General features: G+C 40.5%; 1 protein-coding gene and 1 pseudogene across 4 annotated transcripts in view; one reads left to right on the forward strand and one right to left on the reverse strand.

Moving 5' to 3' along the window:
- FBXO28 (F-box protein 28) overlaps positions 1-15,702 on the reverse strand; it is a 30,525-nt gene extending 14,823 nt beyond the window's left edge. For 3 of the 4 annotated variants that reach the window (XM_036277787.1, XM_036277790.1, XM_036277788.1), the window contains exons 1-2: positions 15,417-15,683; positions 2,789-2,898 (exon numbers count right to left, since the gene is read on the reverse strand). In XM_036277787.1, coding sequence (XP_036133680.1) covers positions 2,789-2,898; positions 15,417-15,683 — 377 coding nt within the window. Of the gene's footprint in view, positions 1-2,788; positions 2,899-15,416 lie in introns of all 4 variants that reach the window. The other variant, XM_036277786.1, reaches the window with a different exon arrangement.
- An 812-nt stretch (positions 15,703-16,514) lies between these two features.
- LOC118640758 lies at positions 16,515-24,744 on the forward strand (annotated as a pseudogene).
- Positions 24,745-26,253: the final 1,509 nt, after the last annotated feature.

The raw sequence follows: 26,253 nt of genomic DNA on the forward strand, positions 1-26,253 counted from the left end.
TGAGAATGTTTCATTGCTACAGAAAGAAAGTCCATAAACCTTATCAGTTACTCCTGTTCCCCAGCCCCTGGCAACCACAATCTACTTTCTGTTTCTATGGCTTTGCCTACTCTGGACATTTCAGATAACAGATTTGTGCAGTATGTGGCTTTTTGTGTCTGTCTTCTCTCATTTAGCATAGTTCCTAAGGTTCATTCATATTGTAGTATGTTTCAGTATTTCATTCCTTTTTATTGCCAACTAACATTCTATTATATGTAATACCGTCATTTTGGTTATCTGTTTTATCAGTTGTAGGACTTTTGAGTTGTTTCTACTCTTTGGATATTCTGAATATGCTGCCATGAACATTCATGTCTAAGCTGTTGTGTGGATATATTTTAATTTCTCTTATATACCTAGAAGTAAAACTGCTGAGTCAAGTGGTAACACTATGTATAATTTTTTTTTTTTTGGTATGTGCCCCTAGCAGGAACCAAACCCGGGACTCTCTGGTCTGCAGGCCAACGCTCAACCGCTGAGCCAAACTGGCCAGGGCTATGTGTAACTTTTTAAGGAACACACTGTTTTCTACAGTGGCTGTACCATTTTATAATCCATAAGTAATTTATGAAGGTCCCAATTTATCCACATTCATCCCAGCATTTTTTGTCTTGTTTTAGCCATCTTACTTAAAGTGGTATCTTAATAGTATTTTGATTTGCAATGCCTGATGACAAATGATGTTGAGTACCTTTCACGTGCTTGTTAATCTTTAGTATACCTTCTTTGGAGACATGTCTATTAAAATCCTTTGCCCATTTTAAAATTGGCTTGTCTTTTTATTGTTGAGGTCTAAGAGTTCCTCATACAATATGGATACAGGTCCTTTATTAGTTATATATATTTTTTTATTTTCTTATATCCTCACCTGAGGACATTTTTGCATTTATATTCAGATAGAGCGAGAGGGAGAGAGGGGAGAACAGAGAGAAACATCGATGTGAGAGAGACACATCGACTTGTTGCCACCCACACGACCCCAACCAGGGTTGGGGACAAACTGCAACCGAGGTATGTGCCCTTAGCGGGAACCGAACCCGGAACTCTCTGGTCTGAAGGCCGATGCTCTAACTGCTGAGCCAAATCAGCCAGGGTCCTTTATTAGTTATATAAACGGCAAATATTTTCTCCCATTCTGTGGGTCGTCTTTTCACTTTTTTTTAAATTTTATTTTTTTATCCTCACCCGAGGACACTTTTTGCCTTTATCTTCAGATAGAGCGGGAGGAAGAGAGAGAAACTGATGTGAAAGAGACTCATCAAGTGGCTGCCACCCACATGACCCCAACCGGGCCCTGGACAAACTGCAATGGAGGTACGTGCCCTTAGCGGGACAAACTACAATGGAGGTATGTGCCCTTAGCGGGAACTGAACCCACAACTCTCTGGTCCATGGGCCGATGCTCTAATCGCTGAGCAAAACAGGCCAGGGCTGTCTTTTCACTTTCCTGATGTTGCCTTTTGAGGCAAAGAAATTTTAAAGTTTCATAAAGTCCAATTTGCTTACTTTTTGTTTTGCTGCTTGTCCTTTCAGTGTCATATCTAAGAAACCAGTGCTTAATCAAGTTCATGAAGGTTAGTGCTATGTTTTCGTCTAAGAGTTTTATAGTATGCAATTGACATTTACAGTTAGATCGATGATCTATTTGGAATTAAAATAAAAACTATAAATCTATTCATAGTTTTCCTATGTGGTATGAGGAAGGGGTCCAACTTCATTCTTTTATGTGTAGATACCCAGTTGTCCCAGCATCATTTATTGAAAACATTATTCTTTCCCCATTGAATTGTGTTGGCATCCTTGTCAAAAATCAATTGACTAAAAATTTAAGGATCTATTTTCTGGACTCTCAGTTCTATTCCACTGATCTGTATGTCTATCCTTACGTCAGTACCACAGTGTTTTGATCACTGTAGCTTTGTAGTGAGTTTTGAAACCAGAAAGAGGCAGTCCTCCATCAACTCTCTTATTTTTCAAGATTGTTTTTTATTATTCTGAGTCTTTTGTATTTCCACAGAAACAGTAAGATCAAGTTATCATGTCTTCAAAAAAGACAGCTAGGATTCTGATGGGGAATGCACTGAATGTACAGATCAATTTAGCGAGTATTGCCATCTTAACAATAGGGAGTATTCCAATCCATGAGCATGGAATGTCTTTCCATTTCATTCTTCTTTAATTTCTTTTAACAACATTTTGTAGTTTTCAGTGTATAAGTCCCATATTTCTTTTTATATTTATTACTAAGTATTTTATTCTTTTCAATGCTATTATAAATGGAATTGTCTTAACTTCATTTTTTTATTGTTTATTACTAGTGCATCCAATTTTACAACTGATTTTTGTATATTAACCTTGTATCCTGTATCCCTGCTTAACTCATTTGTTAACTCTAATAATTAATTGGTGCATTCCTTATGTATAAGGTTAAATACATGCAAGATCATGTCATCTGTGAACAGAGAAAGTTTTACTTCTTCCTTTCAATATGGATGCCTTTTCTTTCTTTCTTTCTTTTTTTTTTTGCCTAACTGCCCTGGCTAGAACCTCCAGTAAAATACTGAGTAGTAATGGTGAGAGGAAGCAAACTATAGTAACAATCTCTTATTGTGATCTGGGTACCTTTTGCTACAAAAACTTGGAAACCATTTAACAGTTAAACTCTTACTGAGGTTAGGAAAAAAAAAAAGAAACACACAGACAAAATCCCCAATTGTAAATCACTGCCATTGCTAGCGTGACATACCTTGGGAGTTGTGCTTTGACTTGTTTCTGACATAGATTATGGTACCTTTCCACTTTTAGAAATCCCTGATTCAACATTCTCTGGCAGACTAAGTCCATTCTTTTACAAACCTGTGGGGAGAGAGGAGGAGAAAGAATTTTAAAAAGTAATAATCAAATTAATGACAAACAACTAACTTAGACTTATAACTGAATGCTGAGTGTTAGTGATGCCCCCCAGTTTGCTGTCTGAACCCTTGAATCAATATATATGAAGGTGAATCCCCCATACTTTGTAATTCTGACAATATTGTATTAAAAATTAATATGTATAGGCAAGGAAAACTTACTCTTTTACGTTAGGTATTTGTCAGTAGTTTTGAATGTATCCCCACTAATATGGTCAGAAAGTATAGTCCGGAAGATCAGTAAAACAATATATTCAAAGGTTTTTAATGGTTTGAAACAAGGAAAATTCTGTTAGCCAAAAATGTATATTCAAACGCAAGTCTAACATCTCACAAAGTTTATATGATCTACAACAGGAATGAGAATTCTTATTCATTTCTACCAGTGATTTGGGTTAATTAGAGACAGTTTCTCTCTTCCAGATAATGATATCCTCCCAAGTATCTTAACATGTGTAGCAGAACCTCAACTATTTTGAATCCTTACAAGAATACAGTGTCTATATACAGTGAGAGCACAGTATCAGATGTCAGAACACCTAAATTTGAGTCCAACCTTTATGCATTCTTGAGCAAGTCAGATACCATTTGAGAACCTGAGTCAGCCACCTATAAAATGTGGATAGTATCTAATGCAGGGATATCATTAGGATTGAATGAAAGTACATGTTGAATCATTTGGTAAACTCTAAAGTACTACATAAAAATCATGTGAAATAAATTTTAACTCAGTATGAATTTGAAAACTTTGCTCCATATACTTAGTGTTATGTTTCTGAGATAGCCCAGCATTTTCTTATCTTAACGAGACCCAGTACACAGTTAATATCTGTTTGTTTGTTCTTTGATCCCTGAGAATTTTGCAGTGACTCAGAGTTATCAACCTGAACATTAATTCTCCCTGCATAGGTGTGGATGTTGAAAGTGAAAGAGAGTGAGATAAATCTACATCAAGATCAAGTCAATCAGGCAGGGGCTGTCTTACACTTTCTCTCTCTCATAACACTCAAGCACAAATGTTTGACAAATACTTGTTGAAATGAAACATTGATGAAACTCTTGATACAAGTGTGCTTCCTCCCGAGAATACAGGGACAAAAAATTCAAACTGGTTGATGCTAATGAAAGCCTTAATATTCTATTTAAAAAATAAATAAATAAAAGCAGTACATATTAACAGAATTTTCTAAGGAAAAATAACGTTTTTATACAACAAAACTGTAGTGAGTTACATCTTCACAAATCTTTGATGCGTGGTTTCCTAGAAGTGAATCCTCACATCTGCTTCTGCAATTAATCACTGAGATTGTCTTACCTTAGAACACTCTAGAAAACATAATACACAATCACACACCTCATTAACCATCAGTTTGATGACATCACCACAGCACATAACTACTGGAGAGCCTCACTGTGCACGAGTGAAAAATGCAAATAATCTTTTTCTTTTTATTCCTCACCCGAGGATATTTTTCTACTTATTATCAGATACAGTGGGAGGGAGGGAAGGAGAGAAACATCGATGTGATAGAGCCACAGCAACTGGCTGCTTACTGCACGACCAGGGCTGGGGATGAACTGTAACCAAAGTTTGTCCCCTTGGCCGGAATTAAAACTGCAGCTCATTGGTTCACGGGCCGATGCTCTAACCGCTGAGTGAAACTGGCCAGAGCGCAAATAGCCTCTTAATACCGTAATGGAGATAGCTGACCTCTTATAGACAGCTTAAAGGGGCCTTGGGAACCCCTCTGGGATCCCTAGGCCACATTCTGAGAACCAGTACTCTAGTCCTGGTTGACCGCATTGCCACAAACTTGATGTGAGGGAAAAAAAGAAACTTTTATTGTGTTAATGGAGAGAGGAAAAGAGAGTGTGTCTATGTGTGCTGAAGGAAACAATGCAGGCTAAATTCATCTTTCACAGTAGAAAGTCAACAAATAATATAGAAGAAAAGAAAAACACCCCAAAGACTTGAACAGGGTTCCTCTAGGGAATAAAACTTGGGGGTTGCAAAAACTATTTTTTGATGTTAAAACTATGTGATGTGAGGCACCTTCTAACACAGTCTGTAGAAAAACACTTCCTGTCTTTATGGACTCTACATCTTTGATCATTTCCAAGATGAAATAATGCAAATAATTTTTCAGCAGCAATAAGCTTACAAAGAAAAACTTAAGATCAGTTATTACTGTAATAATTTCTAAGATACTGTCTATGTTATACTAGAATTTTGCTTCACTGAATCTTTCAATAATCTAGAAACTCAATTGAATATCTGAGCACTGACTAATATGAGTACATAAGTACTGACTGGTGATGAGAATATGAATCAATAACCAGATAAAGTCAAACAAGGAAGACTTGACATGCTACAAGATTTGAATTAGGCTTTCAAGGAAGAGAAGGCAAGGAGTGCAGAATTAGAGGTGATGGCATGTGCAAAGGCACCAAGTCTGGAATGAATAAATCATTAGCAAGCAAACTGCTTCTGAAGATAGACCAGGTATGTAGGCAAAGCTGGGATGAATAAACTCTCCCATGGTCTGCGAAGGGAAATCAGAGAGTAATGAGAAATAACTTTAAAAAGACCACCCATTTTTGAAAGATCTCATATTGGGACAGCTGACTGGTCATTTTCTGTAAGCAGTAACATTAGGACTAAAGACATGGTTCTGGAAACTTCACACTGAGATAGCGGAAAGCACTGCAGGTGACCCCCAAATGAAGAAGTGCCAGGGAAGACAGGCTTATAACCGAAGCCTCAACTGACATTTATAGTTAAAAGCTGGTAAAAAGACTAGAAAATAGGAAGGCACAAAGAGAAATTAAAATAGCATCTAAAAGCCAAATTCAAAAGCATTTTAGGCAGTAGTCAATATTGTGGAAAAAGAGCAGTACTACCCTGGCTGGTATGGCTCAGCGGTTAGAGCGTCGGTCTGCGGACCGGATAGTCCTAGGTTTGGTTCCCACTAGGGGCAGGTACTCTGCAGTTTGCCCCAGTCCCCGGCTGGGGTCATGTGGGTGGCAACCAGTTGATGTGTCTCTCTCTTCCCCCCTGCTCCATCTGAAGATGAATGCAAAAATGTCCTCGGGTGAGGATAAAAAGAGCAGTACTTAATGTGGGACTCCGCCTTCCATGGATGTTCAGTCAGCACTGATGGAACCACAGCACAAACACAGACAAACATCATGTATCTTTTGTTTAGGATTCAGAAAGAAGCAAAGTGACCTCTGGAAAACAGATATACTAATTTTCCCCAGGTCGTTTAATGGTTAACTGCTGACAATGCATTCTAACTTGCAATGAAAAATTATCTCATTAAAGTCTAGCTCTAGCCCAGCTGGTGTGGCTGAGCTGGCTGAGCATCGACCCAAGCACCAAGAGGTCACCGGTTCGATTCCCAGTCGGGGGCATGCAGGAGGTGGCCAGTCGATGTTCTCTTCTCATCAATGTTTCTATCTCTTTCTCCCTCTCCCTTCTTCTCTCTCTAAAATCAATAAAAGAAAAAATAAAATTAAAAAAAAAAAAAAAAAAAAAAAGACATACAGCTTGGGCCCGTGACTTGCTGTTCTAGATGAGAGATTAGGTGTTCTTGTTAATTACTTCAGGACTTAAAATGCTGTTTATCCTTTTCTTTTTTTATCCTCACCTGAGGACATTTTTGCATTTATTTTCAGATAGAGCAGGAGGGAAGGGGGAGGGGCAAGAGAGAGAGAAACATCAGATGTGAGAAAGACACATCAACAGATTGCCACCCACATGACCCCAACTGGGGCCAGGATAAACTGCAACCGACCTAGCCGGTTTGGCTCAGTGGTTGGAGCATTGGCCTGCAGACCAGAGTCCCAGGGTTCAGTTCCCTCAAGGGGCATGTACCAAAAAAAAAAAAAAAAAGATTCATTTGCCCTGGCCGGTTTGGCTCAGCGGTAGAGCGTCGACCTAAGGTCCAGAGAGACCCGGGTTCAGTTCCCGCTAAGGGCACGTACCTCGATTGGAGTTTGTCCCCGGCTCTGGTTGGGTCGTGCGGGTGGCAACAACTCGATGTGTCCCTTTCATGTCGATATTTCTCTCTCTCTCTCCCCCCATCCCTACTCTATCTGAACAAAAAATGGAAAAATGTCCTCGGGTAAGGATAAAAACAAAACAAACTGCAACCGAGGTACGTGCCCTTAGCAGGAACCGAACCCAGGACTCTCTCTGGTCCACAAGCCAACACTCTAACTGCTAAGCCAAACTGGCCAGGGCTGTTTATCCTTTTCATCATCTCCTAACTTAAGGAGTCAGTAGTAAGGTATTGGTTTAGAAATACCTTGTGTTTAGAAATCTTTTTCACTTTGTTGTGCCTAGCCCCTTTTAACAATGCAAAACACACATATACCACCATTTTCCTATTAAACCTAATCTTTATTAAAAAATATTTTTTTATCCTCACTTGAAGACATTTTTTCATTTTTTGTTCAGATAGAGTAGGAGGGAGGGAAAGAGGGAGAGAGAAACATCGACGTGAAAGGGACACGAGTGGCTGCCACCCGCACGACCGACCAGGGCCGGGGACAAACTGCAACTGAGGTACATGCCCTTAGCGGGAACCGAACCCGGGTCTCTCTGGACCGCAGGCCGACGCTCTAACCGCTGAGCCAAACCGGCCAGGGCTAAACCTAATCTTTAATATAAAATCTTAGTTAACTCTAAGATGCACACTTTTTCATATTTTAACATTTAATGTTGGAACAGTCTCACAATATATGCGATCTTACGATTATAACTGATGGGCAGCATTTCTTTTTTTTTCAGATATCTTCGATGCCTTGAAATACAGGGTGGGGCAAAAGTAAGTTTACAGTTGCGAGTATACAAAACACAGAGTTTATTCTTATAATTTATTATTTCTCATAATTTATTAATTATTAATAAGTATTATTAATTTATAAATCAATTAAATTATTGTTTAATTAAACAATTAATTAATTATACAATTTATTAATTATTGTATTATTTTCCCTTCGACCAACTATAAAACTGTTTTTGCCCCACCTTGTAGAGTATACTGGACTTATCTGATTTTGTTTAAGATGCTGGGGAGGCTTCATGGAACCAAATTTTTTATGTTCTCATTTAGTGCTTTACAGCTAGCTCTCAAATGAGCTGGACAATCTATTACCAAAGATTAAGCTGCTTATTAATTATTACTGAACTGAAAGAAACATAGACACCAGAATCTATCCTTTCTTTTTATGGTGAGAAAACAGAGGACTTAGAAATCATTTGATTTGTCCAATGCTATCCATTTATTCATTGTGAAATTAAAAAGTGAAATTAAGAATCCAGGTCTTCTAATTAGTGTGTTTAAATTTAGTGATCTGGCCCTGGCCAGTTTGGCTCAGCGGTTGGAGCGTCGGCCTGCGGTCCGGAGAGACCCGGGTTCGGTTCCCGCTAAGGGCACGTACTTCGGTTGCAGTTTGTCCCCGGCCCTGGTTGGTCATGCGGGTGGCAGCCACTCGATGTGTCCCTTCACGTCGATGTTTCTCTCTCTCTTCCTCTCTCTCCCTCCTGCTCTATCTGTACAAAAAATGGAAAAATATCCTCGGGTGAGGATTAAAATAAATAAATAAATAAATAAAAATTTAGTGATCTGCAGCTATATAGAGTGAAATAATTATCCTCAACTGATCAGTCTCAACGAATACTTTGCTGCTACAGAAACTGTTGGCACCAGTTTACACGTAGGATTCCTTCAGGCAATATGGGGTTTTAAGGACATTAATGGGGTTCTCACCAACTGCCAAAGTTTAGCAAGATGGAGCTAGGCCAAGATCTTCCCATAATTCTTTCAAAGTTGGAAAACTACAAGTGAATCACAAGGTAACAATCAGACAAATCTGGACTGCAGTGTTTTACAAGCCATCTGGCCTGGATTCTTAAAACTCAATTCCATGAAAGAATGGAAAAAGTATAAGAGTGTTCTAGATTAAAGAGACTAATATTTTATTAGATTCAAGCCCCTTACCACTTGCCTCCCCCACAAAGCTTATAAAGGACATTTTGGGGACACTTGAGAAATCTGAATATAAAGTGTAATGTTAAATCCTTTGGAAGTGATGATATTGTGATTATGTAAGAGAAGTATTTTGGGGCAAAATGTCATATTTGCACCTTTCAAATGGTTTAGTAAAATAGTGTGTGAGATACACGCACACATTTTAGAGGATGAGCATACAAGTGAAAGAGACAAAGCAAATGTGGCAACAAGTTAATGATGGGTACTTCATTATCCCTAATGATGGGATAGAATCATTTAAAAAAGAAACAATAGCCCGGCTGGTGTGGCCCAGTGGTTGGGCATCGACCCATGCACCAAGAGTTTGCGGCAGGTCAGGGCACATGTCCAGGTTGTGGGCCAAATCCCCAGTGGGGGGCATGCAGGAGGCGGCCAGTCGTTGTTCTCTCATTGATGTTTCCATCTCTCTCTCCCTTTCACTTCTTCTCTAAAATGAATAAGAAAAAATTTTTTAAATAAACAATGAATGGCCCACAACCACGTCGGTTCCTCTCTTGCCCTAAAAGCTCTGCTGGTGACCTTGTCATAGCCTTCCTCATCTATTAAAATGTAAACACAACTTGCCATCTCTTTGACAAGACTACTTAATCTTTTATTTAAAAAAACGTATCTAGCCCTGGCCGGTTTGGCTCAGTGGTTAGAGTGTCGGCCTGCGGTCTGGAGAGACCCGGGTTCGGTTCCCGCTAGGGGCGCGTGCCTTGGTTGCAGTTTGTCCCCGGCCCTGGTTGGTCGTGCGGGTGGCAGCCACTCGGTATGTTCCTTTCACGTCAATGTTTCTCTCTCTCTCTGTTCCTCTCTCTCCCTCCCACTCTACCTGAACAAAAAATGGAAAAATGTCCTCGGGTGAGGATTAAAAAAATAAAAATAAAAAAAAAATTAAAAAACGTATCTACCTGGTGTGGACTGTCTAAGATATAATACTATATAGACACAGAATTCATTATCTGCAAGTAGAAGTCAAATGTGTCAACAATGAATAAAAAATACATATATTCCTTAAAAATAAATCCCTGGGTATCTATCCCCCTAGATATCACTTGGAAAGAAAACAAATTTATTCTAATATTAGTCTGAGCAAAACAATCAGGAAGAAAGTCTGTTCTCAGGCTTTCCCGAACGAACCCTGAAGGCACCTGAAAGTCAACGAGAAAGGTCTTGCCAATTATTCTCAGGTTTTGAGTCTTTGTACCATTATTCTCACGAATCTAACCGAGTGTTGATTATAATGAAGGAGGCTTAGTGCACTATTGTAAATGGCTATTCTTATTAATGATGTACTAGCTTCAGATCACCTTATCAATTTTTATTCTCATTAAGCATTTTTTTTAGTCACTCAAGTTTCTAAAAATGGTCTTGTAAAATGTTTAAGACATTCTGGGTGAACTAAAAACTTTACATTTAAAACATTTTTCTGATATCCTCTGTTGGAGGTAAATATTAAGCAACGGATTTTTCAGCACTATTATAACGTATACAGAAAACACTTGTATTTTACAATGGCATATATCTTCTATCGTTTACTCAGACAGCGAAATGTTTTAAGAACGATTTCATTTATTCCACAAAAATAGGTACTTACAGTGTATCACAGACTATCTAAGGCCATCGTGGTTCATGATGAAAGGACATGTGGAGTTTACATTTTGTGGGACACAGGCCCTGCCAAAGATCACCCCACTTTGTATGCACAATACTGACGAACTGGGAACTTAGAAATAGATCTGAGTCAAGTTCAGATTAAGATCACAGAAGGCTTTACTGAGGTCCTAACACTTGAAGATACAGACATTTTCTAGGAGAGTGGATTAGAGAAGAGGCTGTAGGCAAAGCAAAAGCATGTACTTGGACAGACCTACAATGTTTGGGAAACTAAACAGCTTGTTTCTTTCAATCACTCTTAAGTGTAGATGCTAGTAGGCATGGGGAGAAACCTCTATCAGAGGTTATCGTTTGCTCCTGGCCTCAGAAATCATAGAATTGGCTTTATATGCACAAGCCATCCTTTTAGATAGTACCTGCAACACTGTAAGTATCCACAGCTCTCAGTTTACCAGGATATACAGGTATATCTGGCCTCCTTTATGAAATGATGATGATAAGAGATAGAAGTTGTTTTAACATCCTTACTTGCTTCTCCCACCAAAAGTTGTCAACCCTGGAGGTTCTCAAAATTTGTTTCTTAAATTTGACAAGTCTATGAAATAAAAAAGGTAGAAAATAGGGAGGAGTCTGATCACTAGCCTAGGGCATCTAAAAATACACACATCCACAATCTCATTTTATTTTTTTTATATATTTAAAAAGATATTTTCTTTATTGATTTCTTAGAGGAAGGAAGAGATAGAAACATTGATGTGAAACAAAAACAATCAGCTGTCTCCTGCATGGCCCCCAATGGGGATCGAGCTTGCAACCTAGGCATGTGCCCTGACCAGGAATCAAACCGGGACCTCTCAGTCCATGGGACGACGCTCAATCCACCTGCTGGCCTCATTTTAATCTAAGTCACCCTTCAGCAATTACTTCATTACATTATACATCTTTTTTTTTTTTCCCCTGAAAGGAATGTTCTTTCACCTTTACTCACTGGATAAAAATTCATTATCTTGAGGAAGCCTCTCCTGATTAAACCCAATCACCCTAACATTCTCATACTTATACTCTGCTTGCATGTTATCCTGCTGCTTTGTCAGTGTGCTCAGGGAACAGTTTCAATGGTGATACGGTGGACAGGGTTACTGATTGAACCCCTTTACTCCGAGACTAGAATCTGCAGGAAGAATGAATTGTCCCCCAAATATTGCAACTTCTTGCCTGTTAATAACACCAATAACCTGATGGTGAGATGGTGAAGAAAAAAATGAAAAGCAGCAATAAAGAGAGTGTATTCTTTATAACACAGCAATAGAGAGCAGTGGTTCGCAAAGTGTGGTCTAGGGACCCCTGGGGTTCCCAAGATCCTTTCGTGGGTTTGTGAAGGCAATTATTTGCATAATACTAACATGTTATTTGCGGCTTTCACTCTCAGTTCTCACAACACACTGTGGAGTTTTCCAGAGGCAACGTGACATATGCTGACATTGTTATGACATATTCTGTGTATTCTTGTGTTTTCTAGACTTTTCTAAGTAAGCTCTCAGAGTCCTCAGTAACTTTTAAGAGTGTAAAGGTGTCTTGAGACAAAAAAGTTGAGAACTTCTGGCATAGAGCAAGAGACATGAGGAAGACAGCTTGCCTAATTAAAAAAAAAAGAAATGGTTTCCCATTTTCCATCAAATTTCCTACCAACCAACCCTCTCTATAACTGAAATTTTCTAACATTGGGAGAGATGTGAAAGGAATGATACATGGGTAACATTTAACTAGCTAGAGAGTGCTCTCAAGAAATATCTTGGGACAAAAGCATGTATTTATGTGTTTTGTTACCAGCTGGAAAGTTTCATTCCAGATAATAAGCAAGACTTCTGAGTCTAACCTTTAGTCAGACTTCTGTCCTGAACCACTAACAGGAGTCCATGACATTTACAGGGGCTCTACCTGAACCACTAGAAAAATATTTGATATGGTCTCCCTCAAACACCTCTCCAAAATGTGCTCATGAGTCAGTTATACTTCCTAAGTTAGCTTTAATCTGCTCCCTAGCTAGGGGTAGAACCTCACTGCTTAACCTTTGCCTCTTGTTTCCAAAACTCATACCTGTCAAGGGGCCCAGGTGACCGTCTAATGCTGCATCAGCACAAATTTGTCTGATTTACTGGGAAAACAACTCAAAGTACAGGTTTTGTCATTAAAAAACTTGTGTTCAGCCAAATAATTTAAAATACATTATAAAAGTTAAATACTTAAAATTCTGTGTAACCAGGACTTCCAAACTCTGGGTATATTTTTGGAGCAAGTTGATGGCAGAAAAACAAACAAACAAAAGATCTAATAAGGCATTTGGACAGTCCCCTGGAAATAACTGGACTAGAGAGTCAAATTTCAATTATTTATGGCAATTATTCATAAGTGCACAAAACTGAAAAATGTTTTAGCAATTTCAACATAGAGCGAATCTTTTAAAGAAAATACAGAGTAATAAGTACATGGATTGTGTACCTGGTTCTCTAATTTAGGTGCTAACATAATTATGACTGAGGTCCTAATAAGGCAAGTAAACTGGGGAGGAAAAAAACAGCTGAACCATATATAAACTAACTCATCAGCCACCAAAATAGTTGATAGTTAGCTTATGAAATTAATTGTTTTTAATTAACATCACTCTCTTCCAAGCATAATCAGCCTTAGTTCCCCTAAAAGCATACAGTAAAAGGAACTATGTGATTTATATGCTTCACAGAAGCATATGTACTAAATTCCTTTATTCTTTTAGGCAAACAATTCTTAAGGTATAAATGGCCACTTAAATAGAAAAGGCATGCAAAGTACCTAACCAGGCACTGTCTCTAGACTGCCAATTTCATATAAAGAGCATAATTAAATTAATGCTGACATCTAGTGGCAAGAACATCTTCCTTTCCTAATGTTAACCTGAATTGTGCCCTATGACACAAAACTAAAGACACCTCCAAATCCCCACAAAAGATTATCTATTAACCTCAAGTAAATAAAGGAATAAGTTCTCTTGTGATAAAGCAGAGAAGGGAAAAAAACAAAAAACATCTGAGGCATAAAACGAGCTGCAGACCTTCAGTGGGAAGGTGGGACTCAGAGGGCTGGTCAGGGCTCCTTGTGAAAAACCTTGGTTTGAAACTACAAAACTGTATCCTAAAAGGCTAGCATAACGTACCTAAAAATTAAGAATGCAATTGAATATTTCACTTGAAAGAAATGTCACTTAATAAATTATGGGATGTGTTTTAACTCTGTCCCCTAGGATGAGCTGGTTCCTCTCCCCTTTAAAAATGGTTTTAATTTTTTAAAAAAGTAAAACTAACAAAAGAACAAAAACCCCACAGTTTTCCCCAACACTTACATAAAACAGAACTGTGACCATTCCAAGCTTTGCAAAGCTATTGTCTGGCTGAAAGGCTCAATTCAATAAAATGTTATGCCCAATTTCCAGACACCATGAATGTATAGCATGACTCTGATCAAACACCATTCTTTAAACAAATCTGAAGGAATATTTCAGATTCTACATGAAATTCTAAGGATGACATGTTTTGAAAATTCAGGGACAATTCATTTTGAAATACTTTTCAACTGAAGAATTTTCCATCCTGCAGACTGGAATGAACTGCTGTATTGACTAGAAAAATAGAAGTCATCAGTTTGAATTAATATTAATAAGCTTGATTAAAAAAATAATAAGTGTGATTTCTTTTCAAAAATGCAGTTACAATCAATTTTAAACGGGAGGTTTAAACCTAAAATACGGCATATTGATTAGTCAGAAAATGCTATACACAGCACATTCAGAAATATGTCTTTGTCCTCTTAAAAACAATCCCAACCACAGATTTAGCATCTACACAGTCGGTTTGCAATCACTTCAAAATGTCCACCTCCTTAATTTCTTTCCCACTTAAAGATAAATTCACTGAAAGGAGGCAAAACATGACGGAACTAAGACATTCATCAAACCTCATCAAACCTTCAGCCAAACCTCAGGAGTGAAATAAAGCCCCAACGGCAAGTTCAGTTTGTATAAATCACGGGCTGAACGAACGACTGTGACGTTAAGGGGTACGGCCTCTCCCGGAGCTGGGGTCGGCGTACACCGCCAGCTAGAAAATGAACTGCAAGGAAGGAAACCCCGGGTCAAGGGGCAAGTTGCCGCACTCGGGTGGGCAGTGTCGCCGGTGCGGCGAGGCCGGCACGGGAATTTCTCAGGCTCCACTGAGTTGCCGGGTCAATTACAGGGGGTGGGCTCCCTCCGCGAGTCTCGGCCGGGCTGGGGAGACCCACCAGCCTACTTGATCTTCTCCAACAGGGAAACTTGGGTGGTTGGGGGAACAATACGTTCTTCTGGCGGACAAACCCAGCCCGGCTGGGATGGTGGGGTCACCCCGCCTCCCTGGGAGTTGTCCCCCGACCTGGCCGGGGCTCGGGGGTGGTGGACAAAAGGCAGTGGAGGAGCCCACTCGGGTGTCCACGCTCGGGCCGGGGGCAGAGGCGGGGAGCCCAACTCCCGCCACCTCCTCCCCGCTTCCGGGCGGGGGGGCACGGAGCACCCCCAGGCCAAGTTGCCCCAGGCAGTCGCCCCAGCCCCGAGGCGAGGGCGGCCCCGGGACAAACGCCGCTGACAGGCGCCGAGAGAGACTTTGGGGCGGGAGGGCCGCGCTCCTGCTCGGGCACCGGCCGGGCTCGCGGGGCGCCCTCCCGGAACGCGCTCCCCTCTCCGTCCCTCCCAGACCTCGGCCCGGCGGAGAGGGCGGCGGGGGTCCCGCGGGGGCCTCACCAGGCGGAGCTGGCTAATTTCGTCGTAGGACATAAAGCTGAGGATGTTCTCGATGGCTACGATGGGCAGCGCCACCAGCGTGTTGTTTTGAGGCAGCTGGTCCGGAGCCAGCGCCGGGGCTGGGGGCGCCTGGGACCCCGGCGGCGGGGGCGGGGGCGGGGGCGGGGGGGGCAGGCGCTGGGTTGAGCCGATGGCCGAAGAGGAGCCGCTGTCGCCGTGGCCGCCGCCTCCTTCCTCAGCCATCCGATCCTCCGACGCCGCCGCCATCTTGGGGGTTTAATTCCTTCCCCCCACTGCAAGGGGATCAGGGACACTTCCGGTGCGTCACTTCCTCCCCTTGAGCCGCCGGGGCGGGGACACCTGGAGGAGGGGGAGGAACTTGTGGGTGACGGGAAGAGACGCGCACAAAGCTGTTTGTTCAAGTGGCCTGAGGAAGAGCCTGTGAGCGCCCGGCGAGGTGATCTTTTACCTACGGCGGGAGGGCAGGGGAGCCCTGGCTGTCACCACTGACCCCCGGTGCAGTTTTCCTGAACCGCTTCCTGACAAAGGATGATACAAATAATGTTGCCCAATAAATGTAGACAGAGCCATGCATTTAGAATATCATAATTTTTCAAAGATCAGAGTAAAAATTGATTTAAGCAAATAAAAAGGAATGAAGTACCTATTAAAACTACCATATGGATGAAGCTTGAAAACATGTTAAATGAAAGAAGCCAGAAACAACCACATGTATGATTCCATTTATATGAAATGTCTGAAATTGCCAAATCCACACAGACCGACAGCAGATTAGTGGTTTCCAGAGGCTAAAGGGAGCAGAGGAAAGGGAAATGTTTGCTAATGGGGTGCAGGACTTCTTGCAGTGATGAAAATGTTTTGGCATTAGATCATGGTGATTGATGGTTCCATAACCTTATGAGTATACTAAAAACCACTGAATTGTGCACTTTATTTTTATTTATTTATTTTTTATCCTCACCCGAGGACATTTTTGCATTTATCTAGAGACAGCGGGAGGGAGAGAGGGGGGAAGAGACAGAGAGAAACACTGATGTGAGAGAGACACATCTACTGGTTGCCACCCACATGACCTCAATGGGGGCTGGGACAAGCTGCAACGGAGGTATGTGCCCTTACCAGAGCCCAGCCAGGGCCTCTCTGGTCGAGGGCCGACACTCCAACCGCTAAACCAAACCAGCCAGGGTGAATTGTGCACTTTAAAGTAGTACATTTTATATGTGAATTATAGCGCAATAAAAATTTTGATTTAGGTGAGAATCATCAAAAGATGCTAAAACTAGAAAGTAAAGGTATGATATGGAACATAATGTTTACATAGTCTCAAAATAACTCCCCACAAATCATACATTAGTTACAAAGATAAAAGAGAAGTACAATAGAGAAACTTGGTAGGCAACCACCATAATCAAATGATCAAAATTAGAATCATGAGTTATGGAAGGAATGGACATAATTTGCCTCCTGATATGATACCTCCAAAAGGACATAACATAATGTATACTCCTGCAAAAAAAAAAAAAAAAAAAATGCATATACTGTATTTGAGGTAGGCAAATCTAGATGACTGCTCCATACTCTCCAAAAATATTAATGTCGTAAAAGACAAAGACTAAGGGTTTGTCCCAGATTAAGAGACTAAAGAGTCAAGACAACTAAATCCTTGGGTGATCCTGAATTGGATTAGGAAAAACAGCTGTAAAGAACATTATTATGACAGTTGGTGAACTTTGAATATCAACTATATTAGAAGTTGTAATAACATAAAATTTCCTGATTTGGATAATTTGATTAGGGTCTTATAAGAGAATATCCTTATTCTTAGGAAATACACACAGAAGTATTTATGGGTAAAGGGACATAATGCCTCAATTTGCTGTCAAGTCATTCACTAGATAGAGAATGAGATTAATACAGCAAATATGATAAATATTAACAATTGGTGAATCTGGATGAAGAGTATCTGAGGTCACTTGTAGTATCTTGCAATTATTTCAAAATAAAAAGTTTTTTATTTTTATTTTTCAGTGACAGTTGACATTCAACATTACATTAGTTTCAAGTGTATAGCAGACATTGTTGTTTATGTATATAATTAATATATAATTTATGAAATTATTCCCCTCTGATAAGTCTAGTACCCACCTGGCACCATGCATAGTTATTACAATATTATTGATTGTATTCCCTATGCTGTACTTTAAATCCCAATGACTATCAAAATAAAAAGGTTTTAAAGGTTGCTTAATATTTCCATATTTTTGCATCTTCATAATATCCTATGACAAAGGTCAAAGTGCACAAATCACTAAATTTTGAAGCTTTCTGTCCTTCAGTTCTGGGTCTTAATCTTAGTTTCCAAAATGTTCTTTCCTTTGCAGCTTTGGTTTGGAATCCAATTGTTGGATGGTAGATATGGAAACTACAAAAAAATCTAAGCATGACTGAGGGTGACAGGAAATGGGGGGGGGGGCAACTAAAGCAAGAAGATCAATTGGAAGTGGTGGTGGTTAGCTTATTAGAATTGGTATCTTTTCCCTATTCATGGGCAAGTAAATGATTTATCATTTTACTTATCATTGTTGCAAATTGTAAAATCCTTTGAAATTATTTCTTTAGTTATTCTACTCCAGGGTTGTTTAGCATTCAGTAAATGCTTTATGCCTAATGTTTCTGACACATATGTATAATTAAAAAAAAAATTTTTTTTTTTGAGAGAGAGAAACATCAGTGTGAGAGAGAAACATCAGTCAGCTGCCTCCTATATGCCCCCTCCTGGGGTTTGAGCCCAAAATCTGGGCATGTGCCCTGACCAGGAGTAAAACCTGGACCTCTCAGTCCATGGGATGAAGCTCAATCCACTGAGCCACACCAGCCAGGCCACATGTGCATATTTTTAATGCTAGTTTTATCTCCAGTGATAGATTGTAATTTCACTTTTCTACTTAGAGTGTTGCTATCTCTTCATAGAACCTGTTACAATTTGGTCTGAAATGAATTCATTTTCTACCTTGTTTGATTAAAGTAAGATACTTTCTTGGAAGGTTGGATTAAAATGGAATTTCTATATATGGATTCATGTTTGCAATACATTATGGGAGCTCTTATTATAAAGAAAAATCCTTTAAAAGTGAATTGTCATTCCCTAACCTAATTTGTCTATTTCTTAAATCTACTAATTAAATGTAATTTTGTTTTGCTTGAAATGGGCTATGTTTTCTTTTCTTTTCTTTTCCCTTGTCTCTCTACATGCGATCAACTAGTTAACATCTATCACTGATCTAAACAACACAATACGACATTGGAAACAATTTAAACCACTTCCTGCCAGTAAGCTCATTCACATTGTCCTCTGTTTATGTACATTGGATCTGTGCCCTTGTATTCCCTACACATTTTTTTAATAGAGAAAATTTCAAAACAAATGGTTGCTTTGTTTTAGTTATTAAAATCAATGCTTGTTTTGGAGATGCTTTCCAATCAAAACAAGTACTTGTAACTAAAACAAATATTTGAACTTTTAGGAGGAGTTCTGGGTTTTAAATGTGCTTTTTATGCCAGCAAAGTACCAAAGGACCTTTGCAAGCTAGTAATCTCAAGTACAGAATGGACATATGCATCTTAACATCTATTTTCATATTTATACAAGGGATAATATTACCTTTCTTTTTCTTTTCTTGTTTTTTTTTTTTTTAATATTACCTTTTTTTCTTTTGACTCACAAAGTTAACATGAGCATGAGCTGAGAAAACAAATAGGTGGAGGTTTGAATTCCTCAGATTAAGGATATTCAAGTCAATTTACTCTAAAGCAGACACAACACATTACCCTGGCCACCCTATCTGCATCTGCCTTCCTGGCCAGGGTGTGCATGGGGGGTAGGGTCGCGTCAGCTGCAGTGAGATGTGGAGAGGGGCGATCTAGGCTGTCCAATGGCAGTTCCACAGGAAGCCTGGCTTCATGTATGAAAGAGAGGAAACGAAAACCAGACATTGTTTTTCCTATTATTAGCAGAATTGTAACATATATAGAAAGAAGGATGACCTCATAGGCTAACTAAAAAGCGGGTTGAGAATTTCTATGGATTGTAAATGATTAACTGTTTTATTTCTTTTTAATTGTAAAAGAAAAACAAAAAACACAACACAAAATTTACCATCTTAACCATTTCTAAGTGTACCGTCCAGTAGTGTTAAATATACTCGCATTGTTATGCAGTCCGTCTTCAGAACTCTTCATCTTGCAGAGCTGAAAGTCTGTACCTGTTCAGCCACAACTCCCCATCCCCCCAGGTCCTGGCCTTGGCAGCCCCATTCTCCTTCCTGTCTCTATGAATTCCACTGCTCTAGGTACCTCATGTAAGCGGAATCATAACCAATATTTGGCCTTTTGTGACTGGCTTATTTCACTTAGCATAATGCCCCCATGTTGTAGCATGTGTTAGAATTTCCTTCCTCTTTAAAGCTGAACAATATTCTATTGTAGCCCCACTCACCCCCTGTCTACACACACACACACATTGGGGTGGCAGTGGCTGCCTCCACCCAGCAGCGGAGCTGGTGGTCTCCAGCCTCCACATTGACACCCAACCAGGGGTCGCACAGTATTGATGTCGCACAGCACAGAGACGACTGAACAGCGGCCTCAGAGGAGGCGGTTGGGGGCTGGCTGATTTTCATACCAACGTTTCCAGAGTGGGTGATCAAACACGTATAAACTGGGAGGACCACATGGTCTTTTCTGATATTTACCACGCTAATGAAGAGTATTTCAGGAAACTGCAAGAGCTGAAGGCTTCCCACATGGAAATGATGGCAAAGTCAGAGAAAATGCACCAGAATAAATTACATTTAAAGGAAGTTCAGCCAGTGGTCATCAGGGAAGAAGCTTCTAAAGTCAAGTCTATGTCTGTATCGGAAAAGAACTATCACATGCTCTCAGAATTTGATGTAGGTCGTTCTTCCTCCTTGGTTGTGTCTTCCTCTGAAGATGAGTTGCCCAACTTAGAAAAAGAATGTCCTGAGAAGAATGGAATAATGACCTATGCAAGGAGCTCATCGACATGGGGACAAACTTTCCTGTTAAAGATTATATTCAGTGAAGGTGCTGATTCCCAGCAGTTGAAAAAACAAAGAAGAAACCAAAAGAATGGGTGCCAAAGATGACAGCACCTGAGCCTTTTCAAAAGATGATTCGAGAACAGAAGAAAAAAGAAGAGAACGTGAAACCCCAATCAGATATTGAAACAATACCCAAACTGCTCAATACCCCAAAACAAGTAGATTTACAGTGTAAGAAAAAAATTCTGAGCCAATCCAGCTCCCACATTCGTCTTTCTCCCCTTTATCATATATAATCAAGCAAAAGGAAAAAATGAAAGAGGGTTATGAAGGAGAAAAACAAAGCTCATTTGGTCTCACAAAGGCCATTTAGATTTATTGCAAGGGAGGAACAGAAGCAAGAACCTGGGCAAAGCAGCTGAGAGACTTTTTTTTTCTTTTGAGTCTAAAAAGAAAACAAATCAATGTAAAGGCAGACTATTGATATAGTTATGGTTCAACCACCAACGCCAGGTTAAAGGAAGAGCTCTATAGAAACATTAGGACACAGCAGAGAGCCCAGAACTTTTACCAAATCCATCCCCTCCGCCTTGTAGACCAGCTGGAAGGAGTTTTGCTGCAAGAAAGCTCAAGTGCCCTGAACAGGCTGAAAAGTTGAAGTGTGAACACAAGTCTAGGAGCCAGACTGCTGGTTTTGGAGACCTTCCTGAGAGAGAGCGGAAACACCTCTCAGAACACAAGTGTCCCGCCCTGGCCGGTTTGGCTCAGCGGTTAGAGCGTTGGCCTGTGGTCCAGAGAGACCCTGGTTCAGTTCCCGCTAAGGGCATGTACCTCGGTTGCAGTTTGTCCCCGGCCCTGGTTGGGTCGTGCGGGTGGCAGCCACTCGATGTGTCCCTTTCACGTCGATGTTTCTCTCTCTCCCTCCCACTCTATCTGAACAAAAATGGAAAAACCTCCTCGGGTGAGGATAAAAAAAAAAAGAAAAGAACACAAGTGTCCAAAACTCCTAACAGTCTGCAAAACAGCTGATCTTCGCGCAGCCTCACATGCATCCACGGAAAGAGAAAAGTTTGGCAGATATCGAAGCAGATGAAGAAAATGTATAAGAAACATGTTGGCCTTATCTGACTTTAAGGCACAAGTCAGCAGTAAGAAGTGCAGGCGTGTACCGCGTACTGCAGCCTTCCAGTGCCCACAGTATCTTCCAGAGGAAGAGAACAAGCCACCAGGAGATCACTCGAGGAAGAGAAAATGTTGTAAAAAGAGAGGAATCAGATCATTACTAAGCAGAAGCAAAGGATGAAAGAACTGCAGAGACTCCTGACAACATGGGCTAAAGCTTATGACTCAAATCAAAGTTTAGCTCAAATGTTTAAAGACAGAATAAAATCTCTCAGGTGGAAAAAAATTTATTATATATATATTTATATTCACATTTGTTTATCCATTCATCCATCAATGGACAGGGGTTGCTTCCCACCTCTTGGCTATTGTGAATGATGCTTCTATAAACATAAATGTGCAAATATTATTTTTTAGATTCTGCTTTCAGTTCTTTTGGATAAATAGCTTGGGAACCTACAATACATCTCCTCCACTTATTTATATTTAATTTTTTTTCTTTATTGATTTTAGAGAGAGAGGAAGGGAGAGGGAGAGAGATAGAAACATCGATGAGAGAGAACATTGATTGGCCGCCTCCTGCATGCCCCCCACTGGGGATCTGGCCCACAACCTGGGCATGTGCCCTGACCGGGAATAAACTGGCTACCTCTTGGAGCATGGGTCAATGCTCAACCACTGAGCCACACCGGCTGGGCTCCACTGCTTTATATTTAAAACTGCATTTTCCTTTATTGCATATTAACTGTTTAGTAGGAATACATTTATATAAAGTGGTCAGAGACAGCCTCTCTGATGAGGCCTTAGGGATACCTGGGGCCATGTCAGTGTCACTGAAGGCAAAGGAATAAGGCAAAGGTCCTGAGGCCTTGAAGTGTGCTGGAGAACATGTGAATGTTGGGGGAGAGTTGGGGAAGATCCTGTGGGGTCCCGGGGGCCATGTGAGCTCTCTGGAGTCTGTACTGTAGAATCAGTAAAGGAAGTACTGGGGACTTTGGAGCAGTCACATGAACTGATCTGCTGTAAGTGGATCACTCTGCCTCTCGTGGGGAGATCAAGAGGGGAGCTGGGGGGATGGAAGCAGGGTGACCAGTTAGGAGCCTCTTGCATCAGCCAAGAGATAATGGCGGCTTAGACTGGGGAGGAAGGGAGTAGGAAGAGATCAGATTTTGGATATCCTTCTAATGTAGATTAAAAAAAAAAAAAAGCCCTGGCCGATTTGGCTCAGCGGTTAGAGCGTCGGCCTGTGGTCCAGAGAGACCCGGGTTCGGTTCCTGCTAAGGGCATGTACCTCGGTTGCAGTTTGTCCCCGGCCCTGGTTGGTCGTGCGGATGGCAACCACTCAGTGTGTTCCTTTCATGTCGATGTTTCTTTCTCTCTCTCTCTCTCTCCCCACTCTATCTGAATAAAAAATGGAAAAATGTCCTTGGGTGAGGATTAAAAATATATATATATCGCCCTGGCTGGTTTGGCTCAGCGGTTGGAGCAACTCCAAAGAGTCCCGGGTTCGGTTCCCACTAGGGACACATATCAAAAAAAAAAAAAAAAAAATTCGTGAAATAAAGGAAGAAGTCAAAGATGACTGCAAGATCTGAACAAATGAAAGAATGAAGTAGACATTTCAGCCTGGGAGGAACAGGTTTGGGGTGAGGGAAATCAAGGGTTGCTTTGAACATGTTAAGTTTCCTTTTAAAATCAGCTTTATAGAGGTATAATTTACATGCATTGAAGGTCATACATTTTAATTATACAATCTGAGGAGTTATGTTGAATGTATATACTCATGCAAACACGACGCAATCATTATATGGAACATTTTCATAACCCCAAAAGTTCCTTTGTGCCTTTTCCCAGTCACCCCACTCCCCATACTCCTTGCTCCAGGCAACCACTAATATGCATTCTGTCCTCATTAGAGGTTTTGGTCCCAGTGTTTGTACAAATGGAATCATAAGCACTGGAGAAAGACAAATCAAACATGGCTCACTGTCTGGTGCAATGTTTCTCAGCTTTTAGGTCTGTGCCCTCTTTAATAATGATAGAAATCTCAGTCCTGTTCTGAGATACTGGGTATGTCCACAGAGATCGATGCCCCATGTCCCCTGCTGTCTCATGACTTTCACACTCATTGCTTCTTTGTATTATCTGCAGCCCCAGAAGATCTTGTTGAGCATTATTTTCAGAAGCTTTTATAATAAAAATATGGATTTTCTTTTTTTTCAATGCAAAATAAAATTATAACATTATAATGTGATTTCAGCTTATATAGTTCACTTCTCCAGGGACCCTCTTTATGCTTGAGAATCACTTACCTGTTCTAATAATCACATGGAAGTTAGATGGCTAACCATTGGCATTGATCTGCTGAAGGACATTCTGGGAAGAAGTCATACAGTATTTTGCCTCATCCTGACTCACTTTAGTTACTCAACCTTTCATGGATACCAAGTATTTAATGATCATAAACCAAACAATTACTCATGTCTTTGTTTTATATCCCTTGGCTTCTAGCTATTATTTTTAATAGTCCTTCCATAGTCATATAATAGCTTCATTTATAAGGTCATTGAGATCCAGGAAATAATGAACATTCAAATAGTTTAGCCAAATAATTTAAGTAACTACACCAGGCAGGACATTCCCAACTGGGCTGTAGATGGTGGTGGTGTAGGATTTAGATTTCACAACAAAGAAATGTAAAAGTATCATATTGCAACTGCAAAAGGAGAATATCTAAGCGTTGGAATCGACTGTGTCCTAATAGCACATTTACAATTTTACTAGTGGGATAGCAGAAGGAGGGTTCATTTGTCAAAATGAAGGAAGCAGTTGATTTATTTAGGGAGCTACATCCTCCATTTCTTCCCCCTCCTCCTCTTTATGATAACACTAATTGTCATAATGATTTTGTACTTGGTCTTCATTTTCAGTCCAAGATTTTGTAGCTTTTCCACTAATGCTTAAACCACCAAAGAGAAGGTATCAGAAAGTTGAAGGTGGAGAGAAGCTAGGCATTGAATGTGTTTTTCTAGCTCCTCTAAGATCTGTACAAGTGTTGAGCCATCACCCGGAAGCTGGATGACATTGTTCTCATCCCCTATAGGTGTTTGTGTGGCTATCGATGACTGTATCATACAGTATTTCCTTTGTGAGAGCCTACAGGAAAAGGATTTTCTCTGCTGTCAACCAGGAATAGTTGTTCTGTTTCTGAGCTTTGATTTTCTGAGAGCACTGGGAATCATGATATCGGTCGTGTTTCTTTACCCTTCTGTCCTGGAATCTCTCTACCCAGCAAATAAGCCCACCTAGCTTCCTTCTGTTTTTACCCTTATATTTTCTTCATTCTGATTTTCTTACTTAATTTTATTACAGTGTATTGTAAAATTATTGGGACACTTTATGTCCTCTTTGGAAACAATGGCATAAAACTAAATAGAAGTTAAAAACTTGAGGGGAGAGACTCTGCGGTAGTGAGGGACTTTGGACAATTATTATCCTGTGGTTTTGCAAAGTGTTTTTATCGGAGGCAGTGTAATGTAGTGTTTTAATGCACAGGTTCTGATGTCTGGGGAGTTCCATCTCATTTTTCATTTACTCAGCATTAATATAGGAAATGGATTTGTTTGATTTAATCTTCTAGGTTCTCTGTATTTAGGATATCACTGTCCTTTAGTCATAATGTAGTCTATATTAGAAATGATCCCCAAAGTTAGCAAATTAAAAAACACACACACACGCCCTGGCCGGTTTGGCTCAGCGGTTGGAGCGTCGGCCTGCGGTCCCGAGAGACCTGGGTTTGGTTCCCGCTAAGGGCATGTACCTCGGTTGCAGTTTGTCCCCGGCCCTGGCTGGTCGTGTGGGTGGCAGCCACTCGATGTGTCCCTTTCACATCGATGTTTCTCTCTCTCTTCCTCTCTCCCCCTCCCACTCTACCTGAACAAAAAATGGAAAAATGTCCTCAGGTGAGGATAAAAAAAAAAAAAAAAAAAAAAAAAAAAAAAAAACCCACACACATTTAGCCCTGGCCGGTTTGGCTCAGCGGTTAGAGCGTCGGCCTATGGTCCAGAGAGACCCGGGTTCGGTTCCCGCTAAGGGCACGTACCTCGGTTGCAGTTTGTTCGCAGCCCGGGTTGGGTTGTGCGGGTGGCAGCCACTCGATGTGTCCCTTTCACGTCGATGTTTCTCTCTCTCTCTCCCTCCTACTCTATCTGAACAAAAAATGGAAAAATGTCCTCGGGTGAGGATGAAAAACAAAACAAAACACACACATTTATTATTTCATAGTTACTGTGAGTCAGGATTCTGGGAAGGGCTTAGCTGTGTCCTCTGCTTCAGGATTTCTGACAAGGTGAGGAGTCAGAAAGACCAGCCTTGGGATTAGAGGGTGTGAACTAGCTCATCCTCCAGGGAGAGGAAGAGGCTGGAGATTGAGTTCAGTCATGTCTCAGTCCCAGTACTTAAATCAATCATGCATAGGCAATAAAACTCCAATAAAAATTCTGGACACTGAAACTCAGGTGAGCTTCCTGGCGGATGAACATATTGATGTGCCAGGAGGTTGGTGTCTTTTCTTTTTTTTTTTTTTATCCTCACCAGAGGACATTTTTCCATTTTTTGTTCAGGTAGAGTGGGAG

Source organism: Molossus molossus, unplaced genomic scaffold, assembly GCF_014108415.1.
Source record: "Molossus molossus isolate mMolMol1 unplaced genomic scaffold, mMolMol1.p scaffold_m16_p_23, whole genome shotgun sequence".
Lineage (NCBI taxonomy): Eukaryota > Metazoa > Chordata > Mammalia > Chiroptera > Molossidae > Molossus > Molossus molossus.